At 39.8% G+C, this 17298-nt stretch overlaps 1 protein-coding gene across 1 annotated transcript; it reads left to right on the top strand.

Annotated features, from left to right (window-relative positions):
• The first annotated feature begins 17 nt into the window (after window positions 1-17).
• On the top strand, window positions 18-17287 carry LOC124276843. Its single transcript, XM_046712494.1, has 4 exons — window positions 18-206; window positions 1332-1445; window positions 5468-5545; window positions 14512-17287. The coding sequence occupies exons 1-4, from the start codon at window positions 180-182 to the stop codon at window positions 15049-15051; spliced, it is 759 nt and encodes a 252-aa protein (XP_046568450.1). The 5' UTR covers window positions 18-179; the 3' UTR covers window positions 15052-17287.
• The last annotated feature ends 11 nt before the right edge of the window (window positions 17288-17298 follow it).

Genomic DNA, 17298 nt, shown 5'->3' with positions numbered 1-17298 from the left:
ACCAGGTAAATTGCGTGTATTTACATACGAAGGGGTTGACTAGCTACCGTAAACAACGGATTGTTTATTCCGCCATTGCTTGGTGGTTCTTGGTTACCCCCATGCTGGTTGAGCTGGGAATCTGAAATAAAGTTTTATGAAGTCGCAATGAACTGACGGATAGTAATCAGAGATTTAAGATGGCAAGCGAAATTGCTGGAAGTTGGGTAAGAATTTTAAAATTGAAAACACTTGATATTGATTATTGTGATCTTTTTCAATACGCATAAACGATTTACCAAAGCAGGTGGAGTAACTGACCGGAAAAAACTTATATTACTAATATATATGAACTAGTGTTCAACTATCTCTTGTTGCCACTGTGCAGTCTAGTTGAGAGTTAGGACTTGACAACAGTGTCACGATATATGCACAATATGACATGAGAAAAACGTATGAATAATTTTATGCAAAATTAAAAAAAAGTAAGAACATTAAATATTTCTTTGTTATATGTTGTTATTTTGTAAGGGCTCTGGTTTCCATGTCCATTTATGGTGCAAAAATAACAAATAATGTTGAGAAGTTTAAGATTGTATTTGAGAATATGCACATATGCCAAAAAGATGAATGCATATTTAGACATGTTATGTAATTTTTAATTGTCAGATGAAAAGAATCTTTTCACATTTTTCATCTTGCAGAAATGCTTGGCTCAGCCTCTTAGAATAAACAATTACATGGTTAAACGTAAAAAAAAATCCCATTGTGATGTCACACCATTAGTTCATGCATGATTCAGTTCTCAAACTAAAACATAATATTAAGCTTTAGGGTTATGGGCTACTGCTTGCTTCAGAATTGTCAACATTCCATCTCTTTAAGATCAGACATAGTGTTCCTTGCAGACATTCTAACAGCAGAACTTCAAGAATCTAAGAACCTGGTCTGTTGGCCACAAGAGATCACTGTTTACACAATGTTTACACTAGTCCACTATGGTAATGGGAAACAACTACAGGGAAATGATCATTCACTCAGACTTGCTTTACTGCACTAAATGTTACAGCAATAAATCATAAGGAATGGGATGAGTTGTAGTTTGGTTGAGAGTTGCGGTCCACAGGTAGATTATGCCAGCAAATGAGAAATACACATACTTTTAGATCTTCTCTGTCACAAAACACTCAGACACTGTGGTAGTTTTATGAAAAGAACTTATGTCAAATTATTGCTAAGAAATTTAGGCAGTGATACACAGCTTGTGTAAAGTCTGTACAGAAACAACATACCATAACACATGATCTATTTTTCAGTAGATGCTTTCTTATGTTGATCTTATAATTTTCCAGTTTCCCTCTGGCTATTATGGGCATTTTCGCAGTAAATCAAGGAATGACTTTGTGTGTGAATATCGCCAGTTAGCCAAACCACAGCCACCAGAAAAGTTCTACAAGAGAGCAAAGGTAACAGTTTGGAGTAATTAACAAGTAGTACATGTATTGTTATTGTTCAACTGATTCCAATACCTCTTAAATAGACATGTTGTCAGTGAACATTAAAATTATATTTTAGCTGTTCAAACTCCTCTGAACATTCAATCTGCTTAATCATGATAGCTAACAAGAATACTACCATGACTTCAGTAAATACTGGATTGTGATTGGTTAATTAAAGTCATTTAAAGGTATATAGCCATTTTATATACCTTGGATTTTCCAACATAGTATGTATTTTTTATAAATCCTAATAAGGTAGTTATGGTAGAATGGAGATACTGTTTTGGAAAATCAGAGGCATATGATGAAATTATGTTAGCTAATATAATTTTGTTATATACCTCTGATTTAATAATAGCCATTTCTGTTGAAATACTCCCTCATTTGAAATAAAAAGTATGATACGTAATATTCATCATACAGTGATAAGTAAGTTGCAGTATTCCCAGGCTTTGAAGTTAGTGCTGTCAAACTTTGCAAGGAATAAGATGGAACTTAGCTGTAGCTCCTAGGCTAGTGGCTGCTCACCAACTTGGACCACTCTGTGGCCTAGTGGACTGAACATCTGCCTCCACTACCAAGACACACTTGTGCACAGACCTAAGCATGCTGTGTCAACACATTTTGCAGGAATTATTTGCGGTAGAATAGTCAGAAATGGTTCTGCATCTGGATTGTTTGACAAAGATCATGCATAAACTCATATTTGTGAACACATAGCAGTGGGAGAATATTTATGAGCAAGTGCATGTTAAGATGTTAGACATATTTTGACAACAATTCCTTTGGTTCCTAAAGCTTGTTTGCGAAGCAGGTATCAAGACGGATCTATATTAATCCAGATCTCTAACATGGCAATATACTGACTCTGCCTCAGGCCCATGACAACTAAGCTGTGTACGTCTTTCAGTTGACAGTAATGTTTCAAGCATGTTTAGCAGGGAATATGCTTATGATAGTAATTCTGTTAAGCTCTGGGAAATCCAACAATTTGTCAAAATAATCCTTTTCATGTGACTGGTCAATACATCTTCATTCTCACAAGCTTCTACAAGTGATCAGATTCTGTGTGCCACTTTTTCCCCAATAGTGAAATCAAACCATTGTTAGCAGCTCTATACAACTGTGGAGCTGTTCAACATGATCTATGGCAATCAATACATCTATTGATCTGCCTTGTATTCTATAGTGCTAGTCCAGAGTTTTCTACCATGCTGTTATTCCATGTTTGGGCCTTGTGTGACCCCTTTCTCAAAGAGGAGTAAATGTTTTTCTTTGTCCTGTTTTCGTTAGATTCAGAGAGTCATATTAAAGAGAAATTTATGATCCTTGTCCAATGTTCGTGGCATGTATGGTGCATAGTGTTCTATAGTGTTTAGTTAGTTCAACAAATATGTCACTGTTATGGGGTTCCAGTAGAGTTTACAGTGGGTCCTCACGTCCAGGCTGTGAATTGGGTAGCCTGTGTAATGGACTTTCAATGTAGATGACAACTAGACACAGTGTAGACTACACATGTTGCTGTACTCCTTCAAACCAATTGTGTTGTAGGCAGCTCAATCTTTGTGGGTGACATTGTAATTTGTATGTCATTTAGAGTTATCATTTTGAACCCTTGAAATGTACTTAAGTGTTAAACAATTCCTTACTTCTGCATGTACAAGTGGATCTATGTATTTTTGGTAATAATAATGTTGAAGATGTACACAGAAACATCTCACATTTTATAGAAAATTTGATCAGTGGGAAGACTAATGTGGTATTTTAGCTTGTGAGATAATTGAAATAAATGAAAATCATGATGAAAAAAATAGCAGTCTGGCTATTATGAATACCAGGGCTGGGATGGGTAACCCAGATACCCGGGACAGGCGGGTAACGAGTTGGACCCGGGTATCCGCCTCAATACCTGGACCTGTTATGATCATGTCACTAATAGATTAAACAATGTAATATATTATTCTTTCATGATTAAAAGGTTGTATTGTCTTTGAAGATTTAGACATAATTTACAGTCACCTGTTTTGAATTTAATACATGGTTAAGATATTGAAAAACTGGAAATTTTAGCCTCCGAGCTGAAGAATATATTGCCATTTCTTACAAATTTGATGTCAGGAATTAACATAACGGGTATCAGGGTAAGGTAGGATAGTAGGGTGTGGGTATTTTGGCGACGGGGTAGTACACTTATACAAGAAATGAGGGGGGAAAAATTTAGAAATTTTGAAAGAGTGGTGTTACTACCCAAAAAAACCCCTCAACAACTGAGTATTAAGGGAAATTTGAAAAAGGTAAAAAGAAATATGAAATAGGTAGAGAGTATTAGAGATTTTTGTACAAAATCTACTGTCAAAACGATATCTCCTAGGAGATATTGTCTGATCTCACACAAGCGATATCTACTGTGGAACACAGTTTTGGGATGATAAATCCATGTCTCCTTGTAAAGACAGAGAATTCTCAGAATGAATAAACCAACCAACACTTGTCATTTTTTAAACTTCTGTAGGCAGAGTGGGAAGACACCATAGAACAGGTCAGTTCATTAACCAAGTAACTGGTCAAGTTCATTTTAGCAGGGGTAGAACAGGTCAGAGCGGTGTATTCGCTTCCTGATCACTGGACCCTATCATGTTGTTTTAACCTGTAGGCAGTATGGGTACATCGGTAGAAAATTTGGACCTGTCTCAGCCCTAATAAATACAATATAACACATTTCAGGATATTTTGTTTATAAGTGTCAGTAAGGATATTTGAATTATCTGTGGTTGAAGTATAACATATTTCAGATGATCGTCGTCCCTGGCCATGCTAAGAATGTTTTAAGTCGCTGTCCTCAGCGTAATCCCAACGTATTGATTAATGACTTTCATATAACTTGAGTGCTCTTTTCTATGCTAGTAGTTGCAACATGAATACGTTAAAGCTGCCCAGGGAAACATGAGCACACCGTGTCATACCAAATCTATTTACTTATGAGGCATACTTCTATTGGACATGTCTGATATGGCTTTGATAATTACAAGTGATTAATTGTTGATATAATCATGAAATTACCTGTTAAAAGTATAAACCTAACAAAGTTTTATGCATCGCTCTGACTTGTTGAATTGCGGCTTGACATGCAATGAATGTACAATGGAGTACCTTTGAAACTGAACATTTGAAATTGAATCGTGTGAAGGTTCTGAAATTACTGCTACACACAAAAGCATGTTTGGAATTAGATAAGTTCCTGGTGAATTGGTTTTCAATTTGGCGTCATAACCACTGTGTACTTTACATGACGTACAGTATTTGATAAAAGGTGCAGTATCAACATGATCAGATATCCGTGTTTTTCATGTTTTGTATTGAATTTGATATCGAGAAAATAATTCTTGATTCTTACCATGCATGCCATGTGCAGATGTTAAGGGAAAGTGATATAAACAGACATGTCAACTACAGTTTTTGGTTTTTCAATGCAATTAGATTTTGTATCCGCTATAATATAGATGAATGGGTTGTTGTTTGCACAGGTACTACAAATGTGTACCCCAGTTACTTTTCTATATATGTACCCAAGCCAAACACAGAATACAGAAACATACCCTATGATGAGTCCATTCCGCATTGTGACGTTATCTTCATCCGAACTGTCATACTGTTATGTCAGATGCATTTGATTGCGTTATGTAAGAAACGACCATACACAATAACAAATATTTTGCGATGCAGAAGACCACTCACAATCATTTGAGCGGGAACAACTACATATGGTTTCGGTTTTGGTTTTTCCGAATATGGACTTGTCCCTCGTTTTGGGTACAACGTAGGTTTCTGTATTTTTACTTTATTTAGGGTACAGAAACCTACCTGGGGTACATATCTGTAGTACCCATGCTGATGACGATCCTTTCAGCTATAGAATCTGTTTTCAGAGTGAGCGTTGAAATTCTTCCTTTGTGTGGACTTGTTTTCAATTTTGAAAAACTTCTTTTCAGCAACCTATTACCAGACATGTGTTCTCCCACCATGACAACCGGCACTCCTTCCTCAACAACGCTCTCTACTTTGAAGAGGTGAGGACAAATCAAAGTGCATGTACAAATAAAGTGTAAATGTCATGTTAAATCCCAGCCCAAGCAGTATGCAAATAAAGTGTAAATGTCATATTAAATCCCAGTCCAAGCAGTAGGCAAATATTTTTATGAAAATGTAAATGTCATGTTAAATCTCAGTCCAAGCAGTATACAAATAAAGTGTAAATGTCATATTAAATCCGGGTCCAAGTAGTATGCAAATATTTTTATTAAAGTGTGAATGTCATGTTCAATCCCAGTCCAAGCAGTATGCAAATAAAGTGTAAATTTTTCATGTCATTTTGAAGTTCAGCAGTATTGAATCCAGTTTTCATTGCTTGGTTGAAATGTTTTAGCTTACAGATTACAGTTAATGTGGGTGTTATAGCAATGTAGCCCTATGTACATACTATTGACACTGGGTATCAGCGTATCAATTGTACAAATGTTGTTTTAATTCCAAGTGTATTGTTTAATGAAAACTTGGAAGGTTGGTGAGATTGTACAATCTCAGTTCACAACTGCCAGTTCTGAACACAGAAGTAAATATAGTCTTGATTTAATGTTAAATTTATTGTACCCTATCACACATTTACTGTCCCATATCAGTTTCTATGAAGCATATCATATTTCCCAGATTAAACACCAAACCTCAAATAAACACTGTGGTCTCGATTAGACACTTGGAATCGTGTATGTATGGAGCTCACCCTGTTGTTATCTTTGCAATTAAGATGTTGAACTGAGGAAAAACGATAACCAAACTTTATCACACAACCTTCCAAATGGCACCAAATTTTACTAAGGTAGCTATCAAGACCCCCCGGGCTGCTTCTGAAGTATAGGGAGTCCGAAGTGGCTAAATGTATGTCAATGAGATCTAAGATTGGTTTCTCTGTGTATGTGTCATGGTATTGCAGTTTGAGGTGAGATATATGCTCATCCATGCTTTTGCTGAATTTATAACAATTGTCTACATGTGAAATGACATATATCAATAATGACTTTCTTTGTAATGATAAAGGGACTACAATCTTTGGTATGTCAAAACTTAAGCCATAATATGCTTGTAGATATTTGCAGATATTTGCTTTCTTTGTTTTTATATTTTTTTTACAATTTCTTTATTTGGAGATGTGTATATTTTATATTATATATATATATATATTTCCTTATCTTGACTCATGCTTAATTGCTTGTCTTCTTCTTCTTGCGAACTATAGTGGAACACTTGAATCCCCTTTTGAAGCTCCCTTAAAAAAAGTGGACGTAAAATCACTCACCCCAGTTGCCTCCCTTGTGCCCATCTTTTGGCACGAAAAAGGTCACATGATCGGCCATGCTTGTCACTCTCTCCTTCGCCCTAGTGGACGGTTGTGAGAGAGCCTGGGTCCCCATTACGGCATATATCCTTTCAGCTTTTAGACTTTTATACTAAATTAGCTGTATGAGGGCTTTATCAAGGATTTACCAACAATATGGTTTGAAATTTATTCTAAATTTGTCCATTTTCCACGTTGTTGACAACATGTCTCAACTTGTTTACATTTCGTGAAGACTTGCATTTCTTGCAGGTTTCGATTGTCGGCTGCTGATCCGCATTTACTATGTCCTAACTGGACTTCTATATGTTCTTCCAGCCTCCGCTGTAATCTTTGTCAGCATTTATCTCAGATTGAATTTTGTAATTATTTATATTCTGTTCATAGACATGCCAAGGACAAATTGAGACGGCAGTTATTAGTCATGTCTCAACAGGGTGAATGCATTAATAACCGTGGGTTGTTGTCTGTCGAGGTACATCATTCCAGTGTGCTGCCGGTGACGTCTGCAGAGCAGAGAAATGAGGGATCCGGCCTTAGGAAAAGATCGTCTTCGACTCAGCAATCCTCGTCGCAGTCCAAGAAGACCAGGACGCCGTCTGCTGCGAAGACTAAGTCGTCTTCAGACAAGTCTACAGTCAAGTCGTCTTCAGACAAGTCTACAGTCAAGTTGTCTATGGGGGCAGCGAAGAAGTCGAGGTCCTTCGCCGCAGATATCAACCCATCGGATGAAGCAGACGTTTACGATGAGCCGCCGATCCTCATCCCTGAAGTACCGGCGAGGCAGAAGACAAGGTCTTCTTCTACACTGACGTCTGCAACTATATCAACGCAGTCAGACGGCCTATCTGCGCAGACTGCAACTACCAGAGAGGACAGGCAGTCCTTAGATGACACCTCAGCACTGTCAGATGTGGCGTCATCTGTACAACAACAGCAGTTATCAGCGCATACCTTCAACCCGGGCATCTTTATGCAGCAGTTTACCCAGCAGATGATGGACCTGATGGAACGTAGGTTCGCTCAGGAGAAGACTGCAGAGAAGCAGACGAGTCTGCAAGGAGGACAAACATCGTCTACACCTCAGCGGGATGAAGGAACGCAACCTGCGTGAAGGGGAACGCCCAGGATGACAGCAACTCTCGTGACGAATCTCGCGAAGGCATTCACAGAAGGACCACTGGTGAAGACACTCATGGAAACAACAGCCGAGACAACACCTGCGAAGGCATTCGCGAAGGAAGCAACAATTATGAAGGAACTCCTGCTACAGACGAGGAGCATTCGCAAAGGCATCGCAGATCATCTTCATCCTCGGACTCAGACAATCACCAGAGGTCTACGCGTACACCACGCAGAAGAAATTATTCACGAAGGCATACAACTTACAGAGACAGGTCACCATCGCACAAATCCTCGGCAAGGTCTTCATGGTCGTCACCACGCAGATACAGATCACCTAGTACATCTCCAATAAGGCACTCACGAGTGCCTTCGCGCAGGCTTACACATAGATCTCCACCTAGAGATCAGGACCAACGGCAACGATCTTCGGAACGAGACACATCGAAACCAGAAGATGATGGAGGAGTCATCTTCTCCGATACAGAGATCAAATCATGGATGGCTAATGGTCTGGAGCTTGCATCACCATCTAAAGAGAATAATGAAGCTTACACGTACATGATGTCTAACGACGATTTTGACACGCTAACACTGCCACCCATAGATCCGGTACTGGACGTCCCAGACAACCTCAGCTCAGCCTTCAAGAAGGCAACGAAGTATCAGAGTCAGAGCATTCCACCGTTTAATGCCAAGAGATTTTCTCTACATCATATGGAACCATTCATGAAGGCCCCAGAAGTAGATGAAAACTATAAACTCATCAATGACGCTCGCATCAGGACTTATAAAGTGGAGGACAAGAAGCTAGTGCAACTAGACACAACCACTAGACGTACCTTCTTCGGTTTAGCCAGATCAAGGTCCATCAACGAAACCCTAATTGCGAAGTTTGCAAACTCTACATCTGAAGAAGATCGGATGATCTACTCAGCCTTACTGACCCAAAGGAAAGACCAACAGTTCATGTCAGAACACCTAGCGTCTACATCGGCGGGATTAACACTGCTACGAAGACAAGGTCTACTATCATCTTGTAAATGGAGTGAGAAGTTCACCAAACCACTATTCAGAGCTCCATGGGCAGCAACGAATATCTTCGCAGGAGAAATTGAGGACGTGGCTAAAGAAGTTAAAAAGGAGTCCAGAGAAGCTATGATGATCAAGTCCAGCGATACACTGGCCAGCGTTATCAGACAGACATCACAGCGCTACTCTGGCAAATCTAAATTTGCAGGGATTCAGAGAGCTAGAGACAAGAAATATGGCACTTCCGAGGGATATAAGGATTCTTTTTGTCGCCCCACCGGAGCTCCTAGAGGTAACCCCGGAAGAGGAAGAGGATTCAGAGGTGCCAGGAACTTTAGACGTTCATGGACAGGGTCGGAACGACTGGAGTCTTCCACCCCCAGCCGATCCCATACAACCCTCACCAGTGGGTGGACGTCTTCAACTTTACTGGAAGAATTGGGGAATTCTACAAGACGATTATGTATCCCAGATACTACACAGAGGTTACAAGATAGAACTGCAAGCGGTTCCACCTTTAACAAGCACTCCTCAGCGGTTGCCACCGATCAGAAGGAGAAACTACTCAGATGCCATTACAACTCTATGACAAGAAGGCAATCGAAGAAAGGAAAATCGTCACACCAGGTTTCTACTCCCCAATTTTTCTGGTTCCAAAGAAAAATTCCAAGGAAAAGTTCCGCCTGATTTACAACATGAAAAAGTTCAACCAGGATTATCTAAGAAAGCCCGCAAGATTCAAAATGGTACATCTTCCACAACTCAGACAGATTATCCGTCCGTCAGATTATCTAGCCAGCATAGATCTACACATGGATCTTCACATCCCAATACATCAGGACTCAAGGAAATACCTACGATTCCTGTTCAACGGACGTCACTACCAGTGGAGGGTACTACCGTTTGGAATATCGTCGGCCCCTGGTTGTTTACTCGAGTGACAAAGCCCATCGTCAGTTACCTACATCATCAAGGTCTACGCAGTGCGTTTTACCTTAGACGACGGGATTCAAGCTCATCAAGATCCCAATCTACTCAGACGGCAACTGACGTTTACGATCAAGCTACTCACTCAACTAGGATGGTTAGTAAATCATCTCAAATCGGAATTAGAGCCTACACAGGATCTACAGTTCCTAGGAATACGAATCGTCACTTCAACAAATCGTCTATTAGTCCCGGAGGACCTTTGGATCAAGATACAACAGATGATATCACAAACACTACTCTCTCCACTACCACTACGAGAGTGGCAGAGTCTACTCGGTCTCCTCACGTCAGCGCAAGACATGACACGCAGAGGCAGATTACTTTTGCGCCCACTACAAGTGTTTGTGAACGATCATCTAGACAGTCTCGATCCATTCGTCCTACCGAACGAACTGAAACCATACCTATTATGGTGGACACAGAAGTCGAATGTCTGCGCAGGAACCTACTTAGCAGAGCCGGGATCCAACACTCATCTCTACGCAGATGCGTCCCACCAAGGATGGGGAGCTCACTTAAACAACAAAGTGGCATCGGGAAAGTGGTCGAATCAGGAGCAAAAGCTACACATCAACATGCTAGAGTTGAAAGCAGTCATAAACGCCTTACTACACTGGTCCAGCATACTAAGGAATGCTCAACTGATGATCCATACGGACAACTCCACAGTGGCGTTCTACATCAACAAACAAGGGTCAACAAGGTCAAGGAGCATGTTGGACCTCAGCTTTCAACTATTCAGCATAGTAGACAACCTGAACATCGACATAAAAGCGTCACACATTCCCGGAGCCAGAAATGTGATAGCAGACGCCCTATCCCGTCCTATGAATCCGTCACCGACGGAGTGGATGTTACATCCAGAGGCATTCAAGGACATCATTCGGACAGTAGGATCCCCACTGGTAGATTTGTTCGCAACCAAGTTCAACAAACAACTACCAACATTCGTCTCTCCGGTCCCAGATCCTCAAGCATGGGCAACGGACGCCTTGAGCATATCGTGGGAAGGACTAAACGCGTACGCGTTCCCTCCACCAGCACTAATACCGAAGGTATTACAGAAAATCAAAATGACGAACAAGTTACAACTGATTTTGGTCGCGCCTTACTGGCCAGCGAGAGAGTGGTTCCCCAACCTCATACAAGAAATAGGAAATCCAATCCTACAACTTCCAAAGTGGCCAAATCTACTGATTCATCCACACACCAAGCAAGCACACAGAAACCCAACTATGTTTCAACTACACGCATGGAGCGTATCACGACTTGCTTGAGGAAAAGAGGATATTCCACCAGAGCGGCCAAAGCAGTAACTTTAGCCTTACGTAGATCAACCCGTAACTTGTATGACGACAAGTGTGCAAAGTTTTGAGAAATACACTCGGAATAAAGGCTTCACTGCAATGGAAGCAACACATCCTCAAGTGGCGGAATATCATTGTCATTAGACAGACAAAACGATTGAAGGGATCTACACTCTCTTCATACCTAGCGGCCTTGAGCTCAGTTATCACGATGAAAACGGGTATAAAACTGACCAAAGTACCAGAGATACTGGCACTACTACACTAATTCAAGTTGGAAGACCAACAAAGAAAATTCAAGGCGCCCGCTTGGGATCTCAATGTGGTTCTACAACATCTTACCTGTGAAGATTACGAACCACTAGAAAGGACATCATATGAGAATTTAACTCATAAAACACTGTTCCTCGTAGCCTTAGCTACAGCGGCAAGGATGTCAGAAATTCATGCTCTAGACTTCGAACGAACAAGATTTGACACGCATCGTGACACAGTGCATCTGGGACTAAGATGGGATTTTATAGCAAAGAATCAACTGCCCGGTCAACCAGACAGACAATTCCATATCCCAGCACTTTCATCGATATTAGGACCACAGGATACGCAAGATCGATCCTTATGTCCAGTCAGAGCATTGAAAATATATCTACAGAGATCTAAATTGAGGAGATGAAAATTCAAGCGCCTTTTCATCCCTTTATCTACGGAGACACCTACAGAAGTCTCACGTACAACTATATCAGTATGGATGAGAGCCGTCATATTGAAAGCCTATAAAGCAGCAGGACTTGATCCTCCACGAGCCTCCAATCCTCATGAAGTCAGAGCACTGGCATCCACACTAGCTCTGCATGGAAACTGCTCCATATCAACAATAATGGAGGGCTGCTTTTGGAGATTGGAGACGGTATTTGCCAACAACTACCTCAGAGACATGGCTACAGAGGACGTCTCCGGCATACGCCAGTTTGGGCCCCATGTTGTAGCACAACAATTGACGGTACCTCAAAGACGCTGAGATTACCTCACCCCTTTGTCACGTGACTTGCAAAAGCCAACACTCAGCAGAGTACGGTTTTAAAGTCCATGCGCACGTCTAGGACAGACTAGCATGAGTGATGGACCCGGTACTTGTAAGGACTTACTTGTACATGAAGTAGGGTCACTTCTCCCCTTGATGCAAGCATCAAGAGATGGAGTCGTATAAATCCACACAAAATATCAGGAGAAGATTTCCAGGATAAATCTGACAAGTTGTGGTCCCCCCACACTCATCAGAGGAAGCTGGAAGAAAGGACAAATGCCATTAGAAGTTCCCTAGGGAGGTATAAGGACGTAAATCAGCAGAGAATCCAGAGTGGCTTGACCCACCACCGTTTCCGTCGGATTCTACAAGCAATTAAGCATGAGTCAGGATAAGGAAAAATATGTAATTTTCTGACTAAAATTGATATTTTATACTTATCCTGACTCATGAGGTTAGCCCTCCCAACCTCCCCTCATGGCACTCTGGATTTCCCTGCAATCCAAGTGTCAAGGGGGCTCGCTTCAAAAATAACGGAGAGAGTGAACAAGCATGGCATAAAATATAAATTTTAGTCAGATCATGTGACCCTTTTTACACGCCAAAAGATGTACAAACATCTTAAGCCTGATGTACAAGGGAGGCAACTGGGGTGAGTGATTTTACGTCCACTTTTTTGAAGGGGAGCTTCAAAGGGGATTCAAGTGTTCCACTATAGTTCGCATGGAAAGAAGAAGACAAGCAATTAAGCATGAGTCAGGATAAGTATAAAATATCAATTTTAGTCAGAAAATTACATGCATCATATCCATGAGCCAGGGTTCTCAAGTTGAGTTGAAATACCATTATGTGGCTGATACTGTTCAAAGAGACGTTAAACCAAACTCATGTATTGAATTATCTTGATATATAGAAAGATATCAGAATAGCTGGTTTCTTGTTTTTATTTATTGTTATTTGTTGTTGCTTAAGATGAGTATGCTTTGTAGTTACTATACAGAACTCTGTAAAATACACTCAGAAAAGTTTATTCAGTCAAGTATTATGGCCTAAATGGATAAGGACTAAATATTTTATATGTAAAAATGCAGAATAATAAATAACCTTGCTAACAGCAATCATAAGAAAAGAAAAGAGGTTTAATGCATTAAGTTGTTTGAGAAAGTCCCCCACTTTACAGTGTGCTATTGCATGTTTGGTCATGTGTTGTCCCACACAATGCCTGCAGTATCAGCAAGGTAGTGAAACCAGGCCTCTACTAATCTGGCATGTCTGATAAGGTCTTCTACAGATCTGCTCAGTGCAGCTGAGTGGAACCAAACTGATAAGCTCTTTAAGAATTAAATACCAGCAAAGTAACCTAATCACTGTATTGTTTATATGTCATTGTAAACATGTCCTACAGTAATAGCTGTTGGAATAGTCTGGCTTCATGTTAAGATTGAATGTCTTTGTTACCAGTGGATAAATTACAATAGGGCTTACTTTACTCAACGTGAGTAGTGCCTTAGTTTTATATTTATGCATCAGTGGCAACAAAGTAGACACCAGGCATTATAGTCAAACTTAAACTTAGTCAACTTCTTTTAGTCGCATTTTAGACGTTGGGAAGTACAATATAGACAAACCTTATGGATAACAACTTTTTTATTTCGTGATTGTGACGTTTCTATACAGATTCTTATAACCTCCTTGACAAAGGTACAAGAATCCGTATTGAAACATTGCACTCATGAAATAAAGAAGTTGTTATCCATAAAGTTTGTCTATTTTAAACTTAGTTCCTTAAGATATCAGTTTCAACATGAAGTGTTAGTGCTTCTTCCAAACATGCTGTGATATAACTGGAATACTGTTAAGCGTGTCGTGAAGCCCGTCGTGAAGCCCATCTCACTGATTTAACCTTTAATCCATGTTATTACACCTGATGTATGTGTGTTATTTCAACTTTCATTCCATATTTAATTTCATTGTCATCTAGGGCGGTGGGGTAGCCTAGTGGGAAAAGTGTTTGCTGGTCATGCTGAGGCCTTGGGTTCGATTCCCCATATGGGTATATACACAATGTGTCCCCCACTCACTCATTGTCATCCCGTGTTATTTCACCTTTCATCCTTCATGTGTATTATTTCATCTCTCACCTCTATCTGTGTTATTTCTACTTTCCAGGGTCTTGGCAGGAAGCGTGTCACAAACAGTACCTACAATTTCAAACCAGAGTTTATATCATGGATGCCTGAACGGGAATATGTAGCCAGGATGCGACCACTAGCCTCCACATACAAGATAGACTTTATGCCAGAAAGACAAAGTCATCAGTTGATAGTAAAAAGACCTCAGACCTCATTTGAAGGCGTTGCTACAACAACTTATAGATATGCCCATGGAAACGAGTCACCAAATAGGGACTGCATAAATGCTATGAACAATCAAGCATTAATGTTGTCAACACATTCAAAGCGTCTGAGGTCAAAGTCTGCTCGGCCACAAGTGCGAGAAACTGTTGCTTCATGTTTAAGTTGGCATGTGCCTCGCCCACCCAGTAAACCTCAGATTCCTGCGGCAACTGAACTGGTGGATTGCACAGAACCCTTGGTAGGAGCAGAGAGTACACAAGGTCTGTCCCCACCTGATCAAACATCCCAGGACATGGTGCCTCAGTCACAGCCACCATCATCCCTAGTGCAAGACCCGGTCCTGTCAGAGTGAGGTTTTCTACATGGGCTCAGTTTTCTTCAAATACTAAAGTGGCTTATGCCCTCATCTTGAAAAAAAGTACCCAAACCAATATTATTTCAGGTAGTGCAAACTCAGTTGATATCAAATCAGTGAAGAATAGAAAGGTGACAAGCCTTGTTGAGTAGTGGCAGTTACATCCGAGGACATTCTTTGTGATAGCAGAGTGGTGATTAATATTCCAGATCGACTGGTATAACCACAGAAAATACATATGTGTTATTCATGTTATTTGGCCAGATTTATCTGCATCTACAGCTTTCCTTGGCTCTTGTGTCAAAATGCAGGAGTAAAGATGAAGATTTTACATTTTGCTTGCTCATAATTCTTAATGGAAACTTAATAATAGAATTGGATCATTCTGATCAGCTGGTTGTATTAGTTTCCTTGGTCACATTATCTCTATTTTTGTTAACTGCAAAGAACAAATGTAGTTTGGCCTCACTTACTGTTATGTAATGTTTGTATATACTGTAAATGTATACTTATAGATGTAATATGTATATTGGATGTATATGATACAAACTGTAGTCACTTTGTGACTGTGTCTGTGATAACGGTGTAAATATATATATCTGCTGTTCTGCTATACCTGTAACAATATAATATACACTGTTCTGCTATACCTGTATGTACATGTACCACAGGATTGACTGCATGTTATGAAAGGATGAACCCCATTATGAAGCTGCTCCAGCATTATCCCTCAACACCGGTTACCTCGTGTATCAATGAGAATTGTTGCACCTACAGCAGTATAAGTCAGCACTGTTCCCACGGAGCAGTGTTTTACTGTTAGTATTACCTCATAGGAATCTCAACTGGTGCCTCATACAACATATGGGAGTGCTCAGCAAATAGGCCTCGCTCCATCTGCAAGTGATGTGGAAATGAACAGAGTGTCTGACACTGTGTTAATGTACATGTGAGGTGTTGGGGTGTAAAGGTAAGCATTGTACTTTGTCACATGTTCATTTTGATAATTACAATTTAAGCTTGCGACACAAAAGCCATTTCAAGAAAACAAGTGTTTCAGTGTCCATATAGTAAAGGTTTTTAGAGTTCAGTGTCACACAACAATATGTAAATTTTGTGCTGTGTTATCTTGATTCTTCAAGGGTTATAGAAATATTCCATTTGTAAAACATCATGAACAGGTTACAACAAAGCTGTGTTTGTCTTCACAGCTCATCTTGGAAATGCTGTGACCATGTTAAATGTAATGTTCTATGTCATTGTAAAGGCTGTAGGTGGCATAACTAGAATGTCTGATTACTTCCATTAGTGTAGATCGTTACATGTATCCTCTGTCAAAGCACAACTGTGATGTATTCAGATGAACACTTAACACAATCTGATCAATGTGAAGTTTGATAGAAATTCATACCTTGGATTACTTGTATTCAGTAAGAATCAATATCTTTAGTATGTTTGAAGAATTATTTCAAATATGCACTATTTCTGTTAAAAAGCACAAAACATAATACAAGCTGACTGTCTATCCAGTCGTTCCTGACAGTGTTATGTTTAAACCATGTACACTTGGTCGTGTCTTATCAGTTATACCAAAGGAAACTCCTTACAGTGTTATGTTCTATCCTCATGATTGTAACACATCAGATGATGTTATAGGTGGTGTGTGGTAAATAATGTTTTCAGTCATGCACTGCACTGAAAATGTCCATTAAGACATTCAGTTTTCTGATGTCATATCAAAGGTTTAAGCAGTACATTTGCATGTCTTTTGTCAGAATCATTAAGAATACACCTACATTCATTGAAAAATAGGGTACATCTACAGAATACTGGATACCTACGAGCGATATTGTTTAGTGTCATGTCACCCTAACCCTAAACCTTACCCAACTTGCATGCTTTCAAAGATTGCAGAAGGTATCCAGTATTCTGTAGTCTTCCCAAAAATAGCACAGAATTTGAGTTGCAGTTGGTATATGACAAATACCAAGAGTTCCATGAGGAATATAAGAGTATCTTACTTGTTAGTACAATGAGCCTATCAGAATCCAACATTCACACATAAGGTCTGACACCTTGTCATTTCATATCACATGTAAATGATCTTAATCATAAATAATGCTATACAACAGTATTTTGTATTTAGTTTCATAATACATTGGCAAAATAGCAGGTGAGGGTATTTCTACAATGTCTGTCTGAATGGATCAATAAAGACGCCTAATGACTTGTGTTTATATCTTA

This window comes from Haliotis rubra, unplaced genomic scaffold, assembly GCF_003918875.1.
Source record: "Haliotis rubra isolate DU_JTF1 unplaced genomic scaffold, ASM391887v1 Scf214, whole genome shotgun sequence".
NCBI lineage: Eukaryota > Metazoa > Mollusca > Gastropoda > Lepetellida > Haliotidae > Haliotis > Haliotis rubra.
Note: the sequence above shows the minus strand (reverse complement) of the source record. Positions and strands in the feature narration are given on the sequence as shown.